The 22,921-nt window shown below is 44.2% G+C and overlaps 2 protein-coding genes across 2 annotated transcripts; one reads left to right on the forward strand and one right to left on the reverse strand.

Annotated features, from left to right (window-relative positions):
* The first annotated feature begins 8,327 nt into the window (after window positions 1-8,327).
* On the forward strand, window positions 8,328-9,617 carry LOC115549652 (uncharacterized). Its single transcript, XM_030364973.1, has one exon. The coding sequence runs from the start codon at window positions 8,353-8,355 to the stop codon at window positions 9,130-9,132; it is 780 nt and encodes a 259-aa protein (XP_030220833.1). The 5' UTR covers window positions 8,328-8,352; the 3' UTR covers window positions 9,133-9,617.
* A 2,313-nt stretch (window positions 9,618-11,930) lies between these two features.
* LOC115549671 (7-alpha-hydroxycholest-4-en-3-one 12-alpha-hydroxylase-like) lies at window positions 11,931-14,411 on the reverse strand. Its single transcript, XM_030364995.1, has one exon. It carries the CDS (start codon window positions 14,253-14,255, stop codon window positions 12,720-12,722), a length of 1,536 nt encoding a protein of 511 aa, XP_030220855.1. The 5' UTR covers window positions 14,256-14,411; the 3' UTR covers window positions 11,931-12,719.
* Between the last annotated feature and the right edge of the window lie 8,510 nt (window positions 14,412-22,921).

Here is a 22,921-nt window from a genome sequence, read left to right on the forward strand (position 1 = left end):
AACCTATCAGAGAATAGATGCCCTGATGAAATGAGACCTGGAACGGTCTAAAATCTAAATGAGCTCACACAACAGCAGGCGCAGTCAACTCAAAAAAGGGTTTATTGTCCCAACTCTTTCAATGCTGACAGATAGCTATGTCATTTATAACAAATTACATTAAACTAATAACCCTTAAATCTTCAGAACCTTTGGCGGTCGGGGTAAATTCCTAGATTCCTAGTTGGCCCCATGGATGTATGATTGGTCTCTCATGAGACCATCAAGATACAAGCTTGCGTTACACATTTAATATTACAGGAATAAAAAATAAAGAATGGCCGCTTGCAACAGTTATAGATGGTAAAACCATTTTTTATTTGGTATCTTTACATAGACCCTATACATGCATGAGAATTAGTATTTTTACTTTGACTAAAATCTCATTATCTTTTATAATAGATCCTACACATATTTGTGAATTTGTATTTTTTCTTTGAATATTATATTATCATCTTTATACCAGATCCTATACATATACATCTAAGTGAAATTGTTTTTTTACTCAAATCTCTATAATCTCTTTTAAACGCTTGCAGACAACATTTACAGACAATGACTCAATTTGTATTGAGTACCTACTAGCTTAGCCTTGAGGATGTTTAAGGCGGAGCTACAATCTATGAGAACAAAACCTTTTAACATTTTCAGCTATATTGTTGAATACATTAGGGGTGTGAATCTTTGGCTTCAGACGATTCGATTCGATTAACGATTCAGTAGTTGGCGATTCGATTCAAGGACAATTATTTTTTTTTGGAAAGATTCGATTCGATTCTGTAAGCCACAATTCGATTCAGTAACTTTGAACCAAAATTCTATATCCGTGAAATAAACATGCAATAATGTGACACCCCTTGTCAATTTTACCATTATTCTTTGCGAAGCCAAAATGCTTCCACACTTTGGATTTCAAGTTTGCTGGTGCATTAACAATCTCAACAAACATTAATCATAATTGATTCATACGATTTAAAGCATTTATATCGATTATTGGTGAAGCCAAAGCGATTCATTCTATTTATTTATTTTAGCAGATCAATTTAGTTGAATCGGTAGGACTGACAATCGATTCATCGATGCATCGCATGAATCGTTTCACCCCTACTATACATGTGAATTAGTATTTTTACTTTGATTATTATCGTATTATCTTTGCAATATATCCTAGACATGTGTGAATTAGTATTTTTACTTTGACTATAATCATATTATCATTACAATAAATCCTATACATACTTGAAAAAGTATTTTTACTTTTACTATAATCTTGTTTAATCGGTTGCAGACATTTAAACACAATGACTCAATTTGTACTGATGACCTACTAGCTTAGCCTTGAGGATGTTTAAGATCGAGCTACAATCTATGACCACAAAACCTTTCAACATTTTCAGCTATGCTGTTGAATCCTTAAAGTAACTATAAGCATCTGATGAGGTCGCCATGATCAAGGTTGAGCCTCTCTCAGACAGAAGAATCTTCTCTTCTCCATACAGTTCCTTGCAAGCAGGTCTTTCCGAGACAGAATCCCACAGTGGGTCCCGTTGGCGGGACACTTGGGCAAGGAAATATTGCCACTGGCGGCCTGGTCCATCCACAACCAGCGTCTCGCAAGCCAGCGCAGGCCAATCCACACCTCCTCCACCTGGGTCCAGGCCAACTCAACCTTGGTGAAGGATAGTTCTTCTTCGTCGTGGAAGCTGAGGAGATCCGCATTTTTTGGAAGAGCCCTGCAATGTTGGAGAGCCTCCTCCCACGTCTTCTCCTCCATCACCAACCAAAGGTAGTTACGCTGACAAAGAGCTTTTAAGGACTTGTCACACTTGGAGCCGTGCAGCTTGTCGCCCTGTACTGTACCGCAGCGGAGAACATCACTACTGTACTTTTGGTACACTGTATCTTCCCAGGTCCAGACAGGCAGGGAGGTAATCTTATCACTGTTCAGCCACTTCCAAACATTCTTCCGTGCCTCTCTGAGACCGACCCAGCAATGATCATCTCCTTCCTTTTCTCCACAAATGTCTGAAAGCCATGATACATCAAGCTCATTCCTCGCGATGGCTAAGTTTTTGCATTCTCTGCCAGTGTCTGGCGTGCCGTAAGCAGGCCGAATCTCAGATGAAGAAACGCTGACCAATCTGAGGCGTTCTCTGGAGGCCTCGACAGGCAGTGATGGGCTGGTGGAGAGAGAGAGAAGGAAGAGGCACAGGTAATGGCTGCATGTATTCTCCATGACTCCGCAACAAATCTGACCTCCTCTGGTAAAGGCTGTCAGATAAGATGAGAGAGGGAGTGGGAAAGACATCACATGACCATTATAGGCCTAGAGAGGAGTTATGTGGTATTATACCACATTTGTTTATTTTCCAGACCTTTTCTTGACTTGCATTTTAAAACCAACTTTAAACCAAATATGTAAAAAGATAAGATATATATTCATACTAAAAAATAATATAAATATAATCACAACTGCTTCCTATGAATCCTATCAAAAATAAATAAATGAAAAAATATTTCTGCCTTCTGACAGATTCAAATGTCATGATTGGTGCGATGTCATGATGAAGAAACAATATCAATTTATTTGAAGCAAGCAACTCTCAAATGAGATTAAAGGACCCCATGAAATCGCACTTTTACCCTTTATTGTTTTCACTACAATCCCTGCAGACTATCCTACCATTCTTGGTTGACTTCCCAGGTGGATTCCATCAAAACTTTTTATATTTTCATGTTAGTGATTAATCACAATTGAGTTGAAATAAGAAAAGAAAAAAAATTCAAACAAAGCACAAATTGCAAAAACAATCTTCAAAATTACAAAAAAGGGGCAATATAAAACTGAGCAGCTCAGAACATTGAAAGAGAGAGAGGGAGAGCGAGAGCGAGATAGGCTTATAAATATTAAGGCTGAATCTTCTAAAAATATTTTACACAAATAACTAATTTAGGCAGCATTTTCTTTATACGTATGTAGGCCATTGCAATGAATTAAACTAAAATATTATAAACAAATTTTATTTACACATCACAATGTGTTCGATATTTTTGAGCCCATTGAATTAATTTATTTAGGAATTGTAGGTCTGCTGCCCTCTACCACCAGCGCCTTGCCGGGGTCGACAGATAGATCTCCCCAACAAACCACGCAGACACGTCACAGTTAACTCTTTATGGTTGCTTGAAGTAGGGTAAAACAAAGATGTTTTCCGAGGCTAACTTATAGCTAGAGAAGTAGCATAAGACGAGGGAGCCCCTTGTATTCCGATTGTGTGTGTAACTGTTACGGAGCGTGCAGCTGGTAACCATGACGACATCAGATCAGACAAGATGTTACAAGCATTGGCGTGTTTTGCTCCACCTTCTCCTCTCGATATCTAAAAAGCTGCCAGATCACTGATCCCTTATTAGTTATTTTAGGAACCAGCTGGTCGTCCGCTTCCATGTTTCATTTGTCGATTGAATTGGCATAGGATACACTTTATGCTACACTGAGCCGGCAAGCGCTGCAAACCGTAAAGAAACTTGAAAATTAGTTCCCTCCCTTCCGCACCTAGATGTCGTGTGGGATTGGTTGGTGAGTGTGTGACGCAAGTGTTTTTTTTTACCTCTCACTCACGTTCCTGTGTGAGGGAGAGGGAGAAAGCCACCGGAGAATGTTTTAAATACGAAACAAAGGCAAGTCTCAGCTGCCGCTTGAAAAAACCGAGATGACTGTAAAATACTCGATACTTACGATATAATAATTGTATGTATCTCACACATCTATTTCGGAGATATATCGAGTATATTCGATATATCGCACAGCCCTAGGCTTGTCCCTTAAAGGTGAAACGGAGGAATGACTGATGTTCCCGACAAATTGGGAGGTGGTAGTATGCATCTCCTAATTTGATTCACCCGGCTCTATTGACTCTAGGATTTGCCTTGTCTGGAGCATCATGAAGGTCAGGATTTTCACATGAGCGTTCAAGCGGCGCATGTCTAAAATGGGGCGTAGGCCACCGTCTCTTTTGGGGACTAGGAAATACATTGAATAAAAGCCAGCATGCTGTTCGCTGTAGCTCACCTTTGCTATGGCGTCTTCCTGCCGCAGTGTCGCCACTACTTCTGCTAAAATGTTTGCCTGGACTGGGTCTGACCGTGGTCAGATGGAATCCTGAAAAGGGTGGAGGTCAACGCCGAAACTGGAGTCTGTAACCCCTTGAAATTGTTTCTAACACCCAAGGGTCTGAAGTCTCCCTCTCCCAACTGTCCAGGCGTAGCTGGGAGTGAACCTCTGCGGCTGCCCCACGAGTCCTATTTACGGCCCCCTCGGATCCTTTGACCCCTGGGGGGGGCGCCTAAGTTGGGCCATCCTACTTGTCACTAACTGGGGCAGATTCTCCCCTTGATGATGCACAGGCCGGGCAGGATATTGCCTACGAGCTAGAGTCGCTGACGTCATGGCCACGCCATGACGTCAGCGAGTCATCTGGGCAAGGGCAGACAAGGCCACATCCATAAGGTCCTGGTCATCTGCTGTGGCACTTTGCCCGGAGCATTCCAGGCCTTCCTCAGCATTTGTCAGAAATCATCTGCTGCAAGGAGAGAGACAAATGGATATCGGCCCAAACCCCATCAGCTGGGCCAGCACCCCCCATCGGGATTGTGAGCCCTAAAATTTCCGCAGCTTTCCTCACCAGATCCCCTCACTGGCGTCCTCTGTGCCATCACCGCCAGAAGTTGAAACCCCTTGGTGGGAGGAAGCATCACTGTGCACGCCCTCAGGCTTCCCCTGGTATTTCTCACCCCCCAGAAGAGACCCCTGCGCATAGAGCGAAATGGCGTCAGCATGCCTTGAATGTTGCTCCTGGAAAGCTGGTAGGTGACCAGGTGACGTTCCCGCTGAGCGGTCGGTCTCGGCCCGCTGAGGTTGAGTCTCTAATGCTACGGCCACACCAAACGCGTTGCTCGCGTTAGGGGCGTTGAAAATCGGCATTTTTGCATAGGGAACCATTGGTTTAGGCGCGGTACACGCGTTGAAGCGTTGAAGCGTTGCGTTGGGGGCGTTAGGCGCGGCAGTTGCACGTAATTACGCACGTAAACGCAGTAACGCGCCCATCGCACCAACGCCCGGAGTTCAGAAAATTGAACTTTCAACGCTCCAACGCGTGACGCTTAGCCGCGGTAGCCAATCAGCGTGGAGCTTGACCCGACGTCACTGGCAGAGAGTAGTGAGCTTGCACAGAAGCATACGGCCGACATCTTCCTTTTTTCTGGGTGGAAATAGTAACATAGTTACGCCATTAAATGCGTTTATGGAAACATTTCTAGCGAGAAATGTGCATTTTACTTTCATAATGTTCGCTCGGTGAATGTGAAGGATGTTTGGTTTGATAGTTATGACGAAGAGGGAACGCTCCGTTCACTTGCATGGACAGAGTCTCTGGTTGCTAAGCAACCTCAACGTCTTGGCGGACTGCTTCTCTGCTGATCAACACTACGAATGCTGGAAACACACCAGACACACCATGTGAAGTTATTTAACCCGATTATTGTTATTTATATCCGAGATTATTTAATCTAACCCGATCTAAACTCTATCACCCAAACACGGCGGCGTTTGGGTTTCCTACCTCGGACTCCAGCGCAGCCACTGCCGACATTTTTCTTTATTCTGGGTGGAAATAGTTACATAGTTACGCCATTAAATGCGTTTATGGAAGCATTTTTAGCGAGAAATGTGCATTTTACTTTCATAATGTTCGCTCAGTGAATGTGAAGGATGTTTGGTTTGATAGTTATGACGAAGAGGGAACGCTCCGTTCACTTGCATGGACATGGACTCATCTAGCTGCGTTGGCGCGTTGACGCGTTGGAAGCGTTGAACCACCACACACTGGTCAAGCGTCAGGTTAGGCGCGTTACTCGCGTTGTCCAACGCGAGTAACGCGGTTGGTGTGGCCGCACCTTAAGATGGTTACCCTGTCGGTCAAGCCACGAATGGCCGCCAGAAGCTGGGTGTGCATGCCCTCGTCCCCAACCTAATCCCTAAAGAAAGAACTTGGAGGATGTGTGGAGGAGCAGGAAGCCACCGAGGTCCTCCTCTTGTGATTATGGGAAGGCTTATGGGATAGCTTGTGTTTGTATTGGCTTCTCAAGGACTTACCTCCTGGATCAGGGGACTGTCCTCCATGAGTTGAAGAGGAGTCCATCATTGATACAGGGCCTGCGTGCAGGCCAGCCCTTTGAGCCCTTTCCTCGAGGGGCAAGTCAATAGCGGCGGGGCAAGGGGTTATAGATAACTCCAAAGAGATGAGCTCTGCATAGACACTCCGGGCACTCATGGTGGCCTTCATGTGAGTCCATGGCTGCTCCACAAAAATGGCAAATCTGGGATGCCACCATGGGCAATCAGGAAACCTATGCCACCCTATACCACAAGACTAGCAAGTATGCTTGAGCCTGTGACACAGTCACCCAACCTCCTGCGAACAGTGGCTACTATGGCAGGTGGAAAACAGACACAACACCAGTGCAATGCAGGTGGTAGGCGTACTGGTACTGATTTACATACAACCCTATGATGGTTTTGATAGAGAAAGAAAAAAGCAGGAGTGTTGTTCAGAAGTTCTTTGGCTTTGAGGCACATTACCAAGGAAGGTCAAAAGACCCATGTAATTGTTGAATTTTTTAACTTTCATTTCATAACTGTGCACATGCACAGCAAAAGCAATCTTTATAACAAAATTGTACCCACACAAGCTACTCTGTGACTAAAAATCGCGCACATAAAATCAAGAACGAACTTCCACTTTTCTTTTTACAACAAAAATGTATATCTTACCTTTCTTTTCTTTTCTTCCACTTATGCTGTGTTCTAGCTTTATTCACTCTAACAAAGTACTATCCAGAATGAATATTTCCCTTGCGCAACAATCTTTATTTTGGTACCAAGATGACATATTATAAGTCTTGCAGTTGTGGATAGATACTTTGGGTATTTTATTTTCTGGAAAAAAATAAGAAAAATAGGCCAAGAAAAGAAGAGGTTAATGTTTTCCCCCTGGTAACAAATATCTATATTTTTCAATGTATTGTATGGAAGTTTGAAAATCCAGTAGCGTGAAAACACTTTCAGGTAGGGTTATTAAATTGTAATCTACCTTAAAAGGTCCAGTGTGTGGAATTTGGCTGCAACCTCAAGTGAAGTTGCAGATAGAGACCAAATTTATAACTACGGTGGTCTGAACTGGTATTTATTGTGTAGGTTGCCAGTAGGTTTTTCCATTTTTCAAATATCGAACCATGGTCAATTTCTGTCACATCAGATATCATTCATCGTTTACTTTTCTGCTTTTTTTTGTCTGCCGTTGTTTCCAAACATGGACAGGCTGTGGATTGACCGGACCGCCAGTGACAATGTTTGCTTGCCTGCCGAGTGTCCTGCCAAAGGGACCCACTGTGGGACTCAGATTCTGGGACAATGCAAAGCAGATATTTGCGTTTTTCTTTTTGCATCTAACGGTGAGACATCCTGTATCGAAGTGTCTGAGCAGATGATCATCGTCAAGGTCAGTCTCAAACAGTGTAGAAGATCCAAGTTATATTGATCGCTGTTGCAAAGGAAAGATAGATAGATACATGGATTTGTTATCCCCCTTTGTCGCAACACAAAAATACAGGACAAGACAATCCCAGTAGTTGACAGAAACCCAGTGCACATAATAAAATGTTTTAATAATAAACATGTTCTAAAAAGGTTCCAGTGATTCCAGAGGGCTGGGGAGTAATAATAGTTTGATTAATGTCTAGATCAATCAATGCTGTAACGGCATTCGATCTGGTGGAGTGGAACATCTTTTTAATACTCTCAAACTATTTGGATTTGTTTCAAAATGTATAGTTTGAATTAGGGTTGTCTGTTCATCTCCTATGTCAGCTGTTGGAACAAATAGTAACCTCTCTGGTTTCCTCCCACTGTATCAGGGCACCATCTTTTATTTGCCGTAGAAATCTGACCATTTGATGGCACAAATATTTGTCTTTACTTCTTTTTGGAAGCAGTCTGCAAAATATATAATGTATACATAATATTTTGTATGAATATATATGTATTCTTTTTACATATTTGGTATTTAGTTTGTTTTAAAATCCTTGTCATGTCATGCTCCAGACAATGTCATGAAAAGCTCTGGAAAATAAAGAAATGTATTAAAATATCACATTCGTCTTCTATTGGCCTGTGGTCACGTGATCTCTCTCCCCCTCCTTCTCTCATCTTATCTGACAGCCTTTACCAGAGGAGGTCAGATGTGTTGAGGAGTCATGGAGAACACATGCGGCCGCTACCTGTTCCTCTTCCTTCTCTCTCTCTCCACCAGCCAACCACAGCCTGTTGAGGCCTCCAGAGAACGAATCAGATTGATCAAAACTTCTTCGGCTGAGATTTCTTTCGAAAATCGTTCGGATTCAGACAGGTCAGACCTTGATGCTGGTTGCAAATACTTTGCCATCGCAAGGAATGAGTTTGATGTATCAATGTTTTCAGACATTTGTAGAGACAAGGAAGGAGATGATCATTGCTGGGTCGGTCTCAGAAAGAGGGGAAACAATGTTTGGAAGTGGTTGTACCATAATAAAATTAACACCCTGCCTGTCTTGGACTGGGCCGACAATAACAAGGACAATCTCGGCTGCGGTACGATACAGGGCAACAATCTGCACGACTACAAGTGTGACGAATCGTTAAAAGCTCTTTGTCAAGACAGAAAACTGCGGTTGGTGACGGAGGAGAAGACGTGGGAGGAGGCTCTAAAACACTGCAGGGCTATTCGTTCCAATATAGATCTCCTCAGCTTTCACGACAAAGACGAACTATCCTTTACCCAGCAAGAGTTGGCCTGGACCCAGACGGAGGAGGTGTGGATTGGCCTGCGCTGGCTGGCAGGCCGCTGGCTGTGGATTGACCGGAATGCTGGTGACAATGTTTCCTTGCCCGCCGAGTGTCCCGCCAACAGGACCCACTGTGGGACTCTGTCTGAGAAAGGCCTGCATGCAAGGAACTGTATGGAGAAGAGGAGATTCTTCTGTCTGTATCAGGCTTGACGTTGGTGATCATGGCGACCTGAACAGATTACTTAGTTACTTTAGGGATTCAACCGCATAGCTCAAAATGTTGAAAGGTTTTGTCGTCATAGATTGTAGCACCGTCTTCAACATAGTCAAGGTGTTTAAATGTTGCCTGCAACCGTTTATACAGGATTATAGTGACAGTAACATGTGTATCTAATGTAAAGATAATATGACTATAGTCAAAGTAAAATTACTTACTCACGCGTCTGTAAAGGATCTATTGTAAAGATGACACGATTATAGTCAAAGTAAAAATAATAATTAACATGTATGTAAAGTGATTCAACAACATGGCAAAAATGTTGAAAGGTGTTGTTCTCATAGATTGTAGCACCGTCTTAAACATCCTCAAGGCTAAGTTTGTAGGTCATCAATACAAATTTAGTCGTTGTGTGTAAATGTTGCATGCAACCGTTTAAACAAGATCATAGAGATTAAAGTTTGGGTATGGAATTCTATTTTTTTGGCCATTTTTGCAAAATTACTTGAAATCCTTAACATAATAACCCACTTACAGCCACTGAGTTAGAAGTACTGACATCAAAATTAAACAAGTCAATCATCTGTGGAACGGGCAGGGCTCGAAAAACTCCAGCCAATGATTTCCAGAACCACCGAGTGGCATTGGACAGTAAGTACGTCAATCAAACGGTCGTACTGCACTCCCCCTCCCCCCGCGTGTGACCCCTTCGTGCACGTACTCAAAGCTCGTGACCCAGAGAAAGCTTCTGTTTGTTGTTATCCTCAGGTAGCTACTGGAGCTATAGCTAACTAGCTAATCCACATTTGGACCTAGCACTAGAAGACCACCCTAAACTCCAACCTAGCTACCCTGGCTCGCTCTCGCGCATCTATGTTCATGCTCGTGCATTATTGCGCGTCCATGTACTTGGAATGGCTGGAATCAGAGTCAGCGTTGAAGGAGAGGGGGTAGGACCATTCGAGTTGTGTATTATCAATATCTGCTGGCGTTTCGCAAATCCCATACCCAACCTTTAAGTAAAAATACAAATTCACATAGATGTATAGGATCTATTGTCAAAGATAATGAGACTTTAGTCAAGGTAAAAATACTAATTCACATGCATGTATAGGATCTATTGTAAAGATATTAAATAAAAAATGGTGTTACCAATCATATATATAAATGTTGCAAGTGGCCATTCTTTCTTTTTATTCCTGTGATATTACATGTGTAACACTTGAATAAGCATCAATCATACATCCATGGGACCAACTTGGAATTTAGCTATTTACCCCGACTGCCAAAAGTGCTGTAGAAAAGATTTAAGGGCTATTATTTGAGTGTAATTTGTCGTAAATGACAGTCATCCCCGTCAGCATTGAATGAGTTGAGAGAATAAACCCTTTTTTGAGTTGACTGCGCCTGCTTATGTGTGAGCTCATTAAGAAAATGTATGTCTTCCAGGTCTCATTTCATCAGGGCCTCACTTCTCTGATAGGTTCGGGGAATCCATCTTGACTGTTGATCACTGATCCGCCAATGCAATTATGCTTCCAAAGGAAGCAGACTGTTTGGTCGATTTCAAAATAAGAGTAAGAGATTAGTTCTGTTATTGAATAACTATTGACAAACTAAAAAGTAATATAAAAGCAATGTTCATTATGTAAAGTTATTTATAACCAACACATAAAATATAATAACGTGCTATTCTGTTGTGCATAATAATTTTATAATAATAGGATATCCGTTTCATTCTCTTTGGCGACATCTTAGATGATAAGATATTTATGCCATAGATCCCAAATATGCGAATGCAAGGGCTTTCAACAGTGATGATGACAGAGCTTGACGTGAAGCTCTGTCTGGACAGGGGTTGATTTTGTTGTCTGAGGTCCAAGATACGGTTAAGCTTCTAGGACACATATATACAACACCACCACCAGACTCTTCACACCAGGGGGGTACTCTGTCCCTGCACAAACAGTATATGCTTTGTTTATATCTGTTATGGAACAGAACGTGGGGACCCAAGTGCTGGACACAGGAAGACAGAGACGGGGTAAAGGGAACGGGATTTATTGGTAGGCAGGCGGGTAGTCAGACAGGCAGGGGTCCGGTAACAGGCAGGCAGTCAGACAGTCAGGGGCTCGACGACAAGCGGGTAGTCAGGCAGGCAGGGCTTCGGTGGCAGGGGGAGAACTAGAGAGGAGGATAGATGGTTACCAAGGGGTCAGGCTAGAGACAGATATTCAAGAATGCTTGTAGGACCGATACTAACTGGGTAGACGTAACGACGAACTGGCGCCGGCTGATAGGAGATCCCCGGCTGAAGTAGGGAATGGTGATTGGTGATTGTAGACTGGTGTGTCAGGAGAAGGACCACTGACGTCAAGTAGCCAGATAGAGGTAGTGGACCGCGTAGCAGGACGCGGCGTGACAATATCTGAATCCTCCATGTGTCACCTTGGTCCCCGGGCCTGATTATTAGTACATAATACTGGTGGCACAGAACTTTGGATGACCTTTCTGAGAAGCAAGATTCTCTTCAGAAGGCTCCACGCTTTTTTCATCCTTATAGAATAGGCAAGATATTAATTATAATCCTTCTAAGGGTATAGTAATATTTTTCAACAATACTAACTGCATTATATTCCATTATATTTTGATTGTCACCGGATAACTGAGTTGTTTTTTTATTCCTTCACATAAATTAAGAATTTCTACAATCAACTGATGCAGAAAAGGCTGAATTGCTGCATAACAATTCCCCAGAATGCAAGAAATTTGATGCTCAGAATGTCAAGAATTCGTCATAACACTATTTGTTTTATTCAACTGTGTTTTATTCCAGCTGAAACAGTGGGTTCAATGACACTACAATAGCCTTTGACAAAATAACACACATTGCACACAGTTTAAACTAAATAGTAAATATTTGCTTCATACTGACTGCAGAACATTCTGTTCTCCCTTCCTCACTCCTTTTCTCTTTGACTGATGAGCTCAGAGATTTCTCCAAGGGCACATTATTGTAGGCGGATAACTGCCACTCCGTACCACCCCTGAGGTTGTGCCCTGGCTGGTAATCCTGTTACATGTTCACAAGCGCCATTACATATTGATCACTAAGCCCTTCTCATGAAAGAGCGGTCTGACTGGTCTAAACTTGATTGCAATTACCAATAATACAAATATTAACATTTGCCTAACACCACACATGCAATTTAATATATTAACATAGTACGTTATGACATGAGAAAACATAAATGAGGGATCATGGTATCTTGAATATGTTTAACTAGCTATAGGACAAGTTTGGTAGGGAGGGGGTTGTGCAGGATGTCAGGGATCAGAGATTTGCTCTCTTTAGCAGTTAGCAATACTACTCCTTATATTTCAACTGTGTGCGTGTGTGTGTATGTGTGAGTGTGCGTATGTATTATTTAACATTTGATTCATTAAAGATGATTCTGCCATGAGCCATATAGGTTATAGATACTGTACTAGATTAGGTGCCTGAAAACATAACATACACAAGTTGGATGGAGGTTACCACCCATAAACAAAGATTTAACTCAAAATTCTGATGTGTAATTTAAAATCGGAGTCTGTATCTGAAACCAACATCTCTTGTGGGTTGCATGGCCCCAAAACCCCATCGCTTGACATCAATGTCAGGTACCTCCTCATTAGGATTCTTCAGCTCAAAGTCAAAATATAATATCATGAAAAACACAAACTGCTTCAACTCATTCATGGCAAAGAAACGGCCAGGGCACATACTGACACCAGCTCCCCAGGGCATTGTGTAGTACCTCAACTTCTTCCCGTTCTTGTAAAAATCTTTTTTCTTGCTGCCATCTGGGTTAAGAAAGCGGTCGTATTTGAAAGAAAGTGGGTCAGGGTGGATTTCGGAATCAATTTGAACAGCAGTGTAAGGGAAGAGAGAAATTCTGTCGCCTTGTCGAATCTGATACGCACGACCATCAGACATTTTGAGGTTCATGTTTTCCATTACAGCTCTGGTGAGAACGGGGGCAACAGTCAGTCGCAGGGTCTCCTCAAGAGCACTGTCAAGGATCAGACTTTTCTGGATCATGTCATAGGTCAGATTGATGATCGGGCCACCACGCCTCACTTCCTGCCCAGATTCCGTCACAACCCTGTCCACCTCCCTCCTCACAGCAGCCATGGCCTCTGGATTCTTCAGGAGGTACATTAGTAGCCAAAAGGCAGCAGGCCCTGTGTTTCCCTGGGATGCCCAGAGCATTACAAACATGCATCGTTCTTGCATGAACTCCTTCATTCCTTGTCTCTCGGTGGTCTGCTGCTCTTCACGCACCCAGTCGCTGGGATTCTCCTTATTCTTGACAACCTGTAATGACAAAGTTTTCCAAAACAGCCTCAGCAGCTTCCTGATCTCAATCCTCTCTCTGGGTGACTGGACACCATAGGCCAGTTTGGGGAAGTATTGATCAAATTTATGAAACTCTGTAAACAGTTCATCAGATTGTATTCTGTCCATCTCAAAGGATTTCTCAGTGCTCCCGGCCTCCCTTAAAGACACATTGCCGAACAGTGATAGGTACCCTGCCCTGAAAACAATATTGTAACTATACATGAAAAGTCCATCCTCAATCCAGGTCTTTTGGTCTCCACCTTTGCCTATACTGTGGAGCATGAGATTTTGGAAATTTTTCATTGTACTTTCTGTCAATAATACTAGTCCATCACCCATCAGATGCCTGTTGTTGGTAACATGAAATTGATTTTTTGAATGTTCTATTTGATTGAAATGAAAAACTCTGTCCACCAGCTTCCTTGCAAAAGCACTGAAGTCCAGTTTTGTGCGGGCCTCCTTGAAGACAGCTCCAAAAGATGAAGGATCCATGAGAAATGTGAAGTAATTCCCACCAAGTTGTACCGTGAATATGTCCCCATGTTTTTGCTTCATTCGCTCTAAGAACTTTGCTGTGTCCCTGCGAAACTCCAACACGTGGCCCAACCAGGGAATGGGACCTCTATCTAATGGGGGTTCACCTGGCCTTTGCTTTCTGAATGCTCCTAAAAGGTAAAACCCTCCAAATAGAGAGGCTAGAAGAGCCAGCAGGATTGGCACCAGTAAACCCATTGCTCTCTGTCCAAAAAATAAATGAGGCAGAGCTCTAGTTCCTCGTTGGCATAATCCTCAGTCTTGCTCCTCCCCAGGGGCGTTGCTAGACCTAGAGTTTTACTGGGGCACAGGCCCCCAACTGCCAACATTTTTTTTTTTACGTGTGCACAATATGAAATAGATGGATACAGAAGGTTATGTACGAGCTTCAAAATCATTGTCACTGTCATACTGTAGGCTATATTAAAGCACTGGTAAAGGTAAAGACGCAAAGATGGATTCATGAGTACCGTACAATTATATTTATTTAAACACATACACATCTCAAAGATTTACAAATAAGGTAACTGACAAATAAACAAAAAGTCTCTTTATGACCTTCACCTCTTTATCAGGAGAAGTCTACACATCTATATTTATTTAGAAGCTGTGTGGAAACAGCATAATTTTGCCAGAACGACATGTACTAAAAAGGCAAGAAACAAGGTTTAAAACTAATAGAATTTCTGACTTAAGGTGAGGTGGCTCATTGCCACCAATCAACCTGGAAAATGTTATAGAACCATCAAAGCACTTAAATTAAACTAAATAAGGCCATACACTACTGCATAGAGCCTTTTTAAATGATAAGTTTTTCACTATTAAGCTGTATCGCCGCGCCTTCATGGTGGCAAAGCGGTCAATAACGTGGCTTTGACTCACTTTGCATAGTTGCTCCTTTTCAATGGACAAAAGAGAAAGTTGGTGAAGCCTTCCTTGCCCCATGGTTGACCTAAGCCAGGTGTGGAGCCTTCTCGACACACTGAAAGATCGCTCACAACTACAACTGTTTACAGGAATTGTGAGTGCAATGATCTGAATTATCTGTGTCAGTGTTGGGAACATTGTTGGATCCAGTATGTTAAAAACACCCTGTATATCCATAATTTCCTTTTTTGTGTTAAGGAAGTTTTTGTCCACTAAAACTTCAAGTTTTGAATACAGACAATTTTTCATTCATTATTCATTTTCTGCGTGTGTGCGTGCACGCATGGTGTGTGTGTGTGTGTGTGTGTGTGTGTGTGTGTGTGTGTGCTATAAAACTACAGGCTACAGACGCTCAGTATTGAAAAACTGGTGCTAATTATATGGGCAACATTCTTTAGCAGCAATCAAGTTGTCATTGTTTGTGTCAAACAAGTTGTGAACCCGTATTTGACTGGAGATAATTCAATGTGCCGCTACCATACAGTCTTTGACCGCTGACAGCCAGCTATGGAAAAATTGAAGGAAGTTTTCCTTCATGTTGAGGTGATAGCTGACCATTATCGTCTCTCTTGCATGAAATGACCTACACTTGAATGATCTTGAACGCTCAAAAAATGTATATACATTTTAAACGGATATGTAAACTGAAAATATTTTGCCAAGTTTTTCTAACTTGGCATCTAATTGCGCTTTTCCACTATGGGTACTGACATACTCTTAATCCGCTTTTTGTTTCGTTATCCAGTGGAGATTTAAGTACCACTCGATGTACCTGTTTGTCATGGCGACGCCACATGAAAGCAACGCCTCGCATTCCCCGTACGTCAGCTACCAAAGAGAGGAACGTCTGCACCTCAATAGCTAACCACAACGTGTTTTTTCGGTTTGCCATATTCTTGCTCCAGAGGGCACATCATTATCATCAGGGGCAACCTAGGGCCCTCATTAATTTTTGTTCACGTGTAAAGGGCAGTCAATAAGGCACTTTCTCTAATTTTCACCACCATAGAGGGTTAATAAAAAGCACACTTTTTCAACCATGGGGGCACCAGACGGGCAGAAGGGCACTAGAAGGGCACCAGACGGGCAGAAGAGCACTAAGGGGGCACTATAAGGACCAGACGAGCAGAAGGGCACTATCAGGGCACTAGAAGGGCACTGGAAGGACCAGACGGGCAGAAGGGCACTATCAGGGTACTAGAAGGGCACTAGAAGGGCACTAGAAGGACCAGACGGGCAGAAGGGCACTATCAGGGTACTAGAAGGGCACTAGAAGGGCACTGGAAGGGCACTAGAAGGACCAGACGGGCAGAAGGGCACTATCAGGGTACTAGAAGGGCACTAGAAGGGCACTAGAAGGACCAGACGGGCAGAAGGGCACTATCAGGGTACTAGAAGGGCACCAGATGGGCAGAAGGGCACTTGAAGGACCAGACGGGAAGAAGGGGACTATCAGGGCACTAGAAGGACCAGACGGGCAGAAGGGGACTATCAGGGCATTAGAAGGGCTCCAGACGGGCAGAAGGGCACTATCAGGGTACTAAAGGGGGCACTAAAAGGGCACCAGATGGGCAGAAGGGGACTATAAGGGCACTCATTAAGGCACGTCATTGAATTTTCTTGTTCTAGAGGGCACATCATCATAATTTATTGCATGAAGGAGCACCCTAGAGGGCACCTAATCATGTTTTGCACGTGAAAAGGGCAGCCAATAAGGCATTTCCTCTCGTTTTCGACACTCTTGAAGGGCACTTTAGCACGCTTTTTCAACCATTGAGCCACTGCCCCCCCCTGAGTCCGCCACTGTGCAGACACATCAAGGATGTTGTGGAACACTGCCACAGGCCAACGAGCTGTCATTCACTTGCAGGTGTATGTACCAGTAAGCTGCAATGAAAGAAACAATGACTAGATTTGAAACAATATTGAATCTGTCTTACACAAACTGTTTTACATGAATACAAGCAAATCAAATGCATGACAGATGAAAATATACATTACCTTATCAAGGCAGTGAACGCCTCCTTTGTTTCTGTTGTAGTCCAGGATGATCTGGGGCTTCCTGTGCTCTGCTTTGCTGACAGCGGCGCATTTGTGTCGAGTGCTCATCAGGATAACATTCTTATTTTTCTTGGGCAAATATTTCACAAGACTGTGTGTCAGTGAAAGCAAATTTGGCTGAGTGCATTTCTCCCTCTGGTCGAAACCAGTGCAGGGGGAAGTTGAGGCTTGTTCTTCCTCACTGTCCCCACCATGGTGAACTTTGTTTTCAGCAGCTCCTGACCAAGCCCATGTGATGTGAAAAAGTTATCACATGTGATGTTATGCCCCTTGAGACCGGCTGTCATGTCCAACACAACACGCATGCCTTGTTATTTTTCTGGCCTTCCAGTAACAGGTTTCCCTGTGTAAACCTGCATATTCCAGGCGTAGCGGCTCCTGGCATCACATGCTGCCCAGATCTTGATCCCATACTTGCCTGGTGTGTGTGTGTGTGTGTGTGTGTGTGTGTGTAGGTGTGTGTTTGTGTGCGTGTGGTGGCGGTGATGGATTTGTGGTTGTGTACTATCTGATGGATGAACACAATCTAGGGTCACCCGTTCATTTCCTATGACGGTCATTTTTGACCGGGAACACCACAGGTGTTACAAAGTTGACTAAACAACTTAAAATTCAATGAAAGTAGTGATCAGCAATTGTATATGTTGAAATGCCTAGTGTGGAGGATATCATAAGCCCTCGAGACAAATAAATGTAAAACACAATATTTATGATTGATTGAAATGGAAATCGGTCGGATTTGCCCCGAACACGACAGGAAGGTTAAGGAGCTTCCAATGCATGTGCGGGATCCCACATGGATGGATGCAACTCTAGAGGCTATCTAACACGTGTGGAGGAGGTTTCGGCCCACAGAATGTGAGGTAAATACGGCCCACAGAATGTGAGGTAAGCCAACACAGCAATGCAGTGTTGGCTTGGAGAGATTTTGAGAAGGCTGGACAAGAGAACACCTCTCTGTTGAATATATTGTCTCAGGACCACTCAAAACTCGTTCAAGTTCCACTCAAAAATCGTCATTTCATTAAAAGTGTTGCAGAGGTGTTATTGTTAACCGCCACACAAAACATTGCCCAAAGAGGCCATAGGGAAAGTGAGGAAGTTGACAACAGGGGGAACTTTCTTGCAATATTGGAGCTTCTTGCAAATCATGACCCCGTAGTTGAAAGAAAATGAATGGCATGCAAAATACACCAGCCATCAAATCCAAAACGAGGTTTTGGATACGTTGGCTGAGATGGTGCGATCCACCATCGTCAAAGAAGTGAAAGAGTCCCAGGTCTTTGCCCTTATGGCAGACGAAACCAAAGACGAAATCAGTGCCTTGGAAAAAGATTGTATGAGATTGCCGTTTTTCAGTTTTCCTATATAGCCTATTATTATATTATTGGATAGTAGGCTATTGATATAAGAATTACGAACGAGCGAGAATAGCATAGAAACACACACACACACACACGCACACACACACACACACACACACACACACACACACACACACACACACACACACACACACACACACACACACACACACACACACACACACACTCCTCCTCCGTAATTGCCTTCGCTGGCGCTTGTGGGGCGGGGCATCGCCCCACAATCCCGCTGCCCGAGGCCTTTGCTGGCCGCTCGCCGCGGCCTGCGATGGAGGCGGGCGGGGCTGGTATGCCGGGCAAGGTTGCCTTTTAAAAAGCAATGAAGGGCTGGCTCGATCAATAATACGAGGTTTATCGACGGCCTGCCCATATGTAGCGGGAGATGCGTGTGAAACAGTTATGGCCGAGCCGATAGGCTCCAGCGTTAACTGGGGTGTGGGGAGAAAACAGCCGTCTTTAATAAAGAGGTGGGTGGCTCTTAAAAAAGCCGTTGTTTTCTCGCCGTCACACACTTCTCCCTCGCCCATCATAGCCTTAACCGGCGCTTGTGGGGCAGGGCATTGCCCCATAAGCCCGCTGCCCGGGGCCCTTGCTGGCCACTCGCCGCAGCCTGCGACGGGGGCGGGCGGGGCTTGTAAGCCGGGCGAGGCTGGTAAGCCGGGGGGGCCAGGAGGAGGAGCTGCCGGCGGCGCCGTGACAGTGGCTGTCGGGGGCCTATGGCGGCAACGGGAACCCGGGGCGGAGCGCTGCTGCCGGGGTGGAGGCGGAGGACGGGAGACGTGTCTCCGGAACTTCTCTGCCTCCTCGGAAGCAGCCTGCATTTCGTCCATCATAGACGACAGGCGGGGCCCGAATAGCCCATCCGGGCTGATGGGGCACTTCAGCAACTGTCGCCTCATCGGCTCAGGGATGTCCACGGTCTGCTGCAGCCACAGGTTCCTCTGAATGAGGTGCTGCCATGCCGCCGTCCGGGCCGCTGTCACCGCACCGGTGGAGCAGAGGCAGAGGATGACGCCGGAAGTTTTCGCCACGACGACTGCCCGTTCGGCCAGACGATGAGGGTCAGCCGCCATGGTGGAGATGTCATGTGCCAGCAGGGCGATGTTGTTCATAACAGCCTCTTGCTGCATCGTACACTGATGAGCTGGTCTTTGGGAGTGGGGCGGCGGCCGCCGAGCCCCGGCTTCACTCCAAAGACAGCGCACAGAGTGGGATCCAGCGGCGGTACCGCCATGTAACCCCGGTCTGTCAGCCCCTCCGTCTTCGTGACATGGATGAATGTTTTCACCGGGGATCCGAGCTTCCCGGGCTCCGTCGCAGCCCCACTGAAGTATGGTCTGATGGCGGGAAACATCGGCCAGATCGGGTCGAGACGGGCGGGGCGTGTCGTGGCCTTGAGCCCCCAGATTCTATGCAGCTGGTCCGGGCGTTGGGGGGCATGAGGCATGGGCACCGCAAGGCCAAGGTTTGCGGCTGCCCTGGCGATAATGCCCTGAAGCTCTGCCACCAAAGCTCCAACCACTGGAAGTGAGGTGGTGGCAGAGACGGGCAATGCTGCTGCCCCGGGCTCCGACCCCTCCAGCCAGAGAGGGGACGCCCCCTCCTCGGCGCGGTTGGAGTCGTCCGACTCTGAGTTCGCAAGGAGGGAGAGGGCATCGTCGAGCGGGACGGTAAAGTCGTCGGCACCTTCAGCAATGACCTTCAATGCCTCTATATTGGCTGCTTCTACATCTGGTGTAATTTTTCCTGACTGCAGAATTATGTTTCTGTCTTCAACGGACTGCAGTATTTTTTTCCAGACAGTCAGGAGAACAATGGCTTTAAAAGATGTAAAATAACTCCTGAGACCAGTGACCTCTGATTTGACTTCATTAATGCAGTCAAGCTGCACCTAGCAAAGATGCTATCCAGGGCCTCTAGGAGAGATGGTAAGTGATTTGCAACTGGTTTAGCAGCTGCTATGTGGGCACTCCAACGGGTATCAGACATGCGGTGAAGGGAGCAGCCAGTCTTCTCTTTGAGAATGGCCCATCTCTCTGAGCTGGCACTGAAGATATTGTACAAGCGATGCAAACACCCGAAAAATTTTGCAACATCGGTACATGACTCTGCAGCATGTACTCCAACAAAATTTAGAGTATGTGAGGCACATGGTGAATATGTAGCAAGTGGATTTATTTTCCTTATTTCAGCCTTGACCCCTTTAACTTTTCCTGACATGTTCGAGCCATGGTCAAAGCCCTGGCCTTTGCAATGTCAATGTGGTGCTCCTCTAATTTTTTCAGTATCATCTCTGATATTTCATGGCCAGTCTTGCCACTGAATTCTTCTAACTTCAAGAAACGTTCAGTTACATCCCACTTATCATTCTCTTTCTGAACGACATATCTCAACAGAATTACATTCTGTTCCTTGTGGGAGACATCAGGAGTCGCAACACATATTAATGAGTAATAAATTGCACACTCCCTTTCCTTCAGTATTTCTTTCAAAACTCTTTCTCCACAGAGTTCCATGAACTCATTTTGAGACTCTGGGCTAAGGTAATGGGTCACTCTGGTGCTTGGTCTATTCTCCTTCAGTTTTCTCAGATTATCATTCAACAGAGGATCGTACTTGGCTACAAGCTCTAAAGTGCCAAGGAAGTTACCATTCCGTGCATCACCAAGCGTTTCTGTGCTCCCTCTGAATGGCAAATTTCTTGAGGCCAGAAAAAGAGTAACATCTAATATTCTCTCAAGAATAGCTTTGTTTCTGTCAACTTCAAGTTGGATTTCTTGTTGCAGATGGCTGTCTATTCCCTTTGCTTCCATCAAAGAGTATTTCAGACAAACTTCATGGTCAGGGAATTTGTTGTACATTCTCCGCCATTTGAGATCTGATATTTTGTACCCTTCTTTGGTGTTAAGTGCACTGGCTGATGATGATTTTTTAGGCCATCAGAGGAAAATAACATGCATGGCACACAGTATATTGCTCTTGCACTTTCACTGTACATTAACCAGTCTCTCTTCTGTTTTTCCCGTCCATTTGTTGACTTTGTATACTCTAAATACTCTTCTTCTTTCCATCTGAATCCTTTGGCATTATCAAGGAGGACTGATCTCTGCGAGTGGCTGTGGCTAGTTTTTTTACAATTATCCCAAGATCGTTGTCTGTGAGCTTCTCTGGCCATAATCCTGGGTCGCATTTTAAATATACTTGCTCCTTGTTCTCTCTTTCCTGTCTTTCTGTACTTCCTGTGCTCGGACTGTCTTCAGCAGTTTCATGACTGCAACAGCCTTGATCTGCTTCACAATTCCCTTCACTATCGGAAGTAGCCTTGCTTTGGGAACTTGGGTCTGGCTCTGTCAAAAGAATGAAAATGCTGGCATTACTTTATCAGCTGAGGGCGTATTCATTGCCATAACAACGTGAGCTAATCAACAAGTAGTTTAGTTTAGTTTATTCATGCTAAGGTGCCGGACAATACAAGAGCACAAACATAATACATACATCCAACACGCATTAACAACAACAAAGATGGCAGCATGAAAAGGCGATCCCCCCCCCCCCCCCCCCCCCCCACACACACACACACACAAACTCACATCCATAGCCTCATCCCAGGCACACACTTCCACAGAGAACAAGACACATACATCTCGCAGACACACTGACAACTAGGTTGCAACAATACATTCCACCACCGTCATATGTAGGTGGATAACAGCTTCTGTTTTAGATTTTTTTTGAAAGCCAAGAAGGACTGGGACATTTTTATGAAGCCTTCAAGCTTATTCCATATCTGTGGTCCCCTGGAAACAATACTCAGTATAGTGCTCTTCAGTTTTCTTACTTTGCCAGTAATCAAATGTTTTTTCCTGGTATAGTGTGTGTGCAGTGGACGAGAGATAGGTAAAAGCTCACATAGGCGGGTGTTCATATTATTTACCACCTGGTACATTGTGCATGCATTGTGATAGGTGTTGATTTCAGGAAGCTTGAGGAGACCATATGAGTGGAACAGTGAGGCAGTTGGAGCATTGAATTTTGACCAGGATATTGCACGTATAATCTTTTTCTGAAGGGACTGTAACTTCAGAAGTTACAGTCCCTTCAGTACAACCCCTCTTAAGTACAACATGTTCTAATACTATGAGACTCAGGCCAACGCCCTCAGCTGATTAAAAGTGTCAGGGGGGGCGTGAGCGGCAGAGGGGACTTAGTGTCTTATGTATTTATTTATTTATTTTAATAAGTTACTTATTTTATTTTAAATAAACATAATACCAAGGGTCAGAAGTTTTACAAGAATTTTGATCTTAAAAAGTCATGACAGAGGGACTTGGTGTCTTTATTCATGCTTGAAAGATGATCATATATCATTTATTTTGAAAGGGAATAAGCTGATGAAGCTGACAATTGACCAATGTTTACTTTTTAAAAATATTATAATTAAATGCAAACCCCAGTGAATCATTTGCTCTTGTTTCGCTGTTTTGAGATTCACAC

Source organism: Gadus morhua, chromosome 8, assembly GCF_902167405.1.
Source record: "Gadus morhua chromosome 8, gadMor3.0, whole genome shotgun sequence".
In the NCBI taxonomy this organism is placed as follows: domain Eukaryota; kingdom Metazoa; phylum Chordata; class Actinopteri; order Gadiformes; family Gadidae; genus Gadus; species Gadus morhua.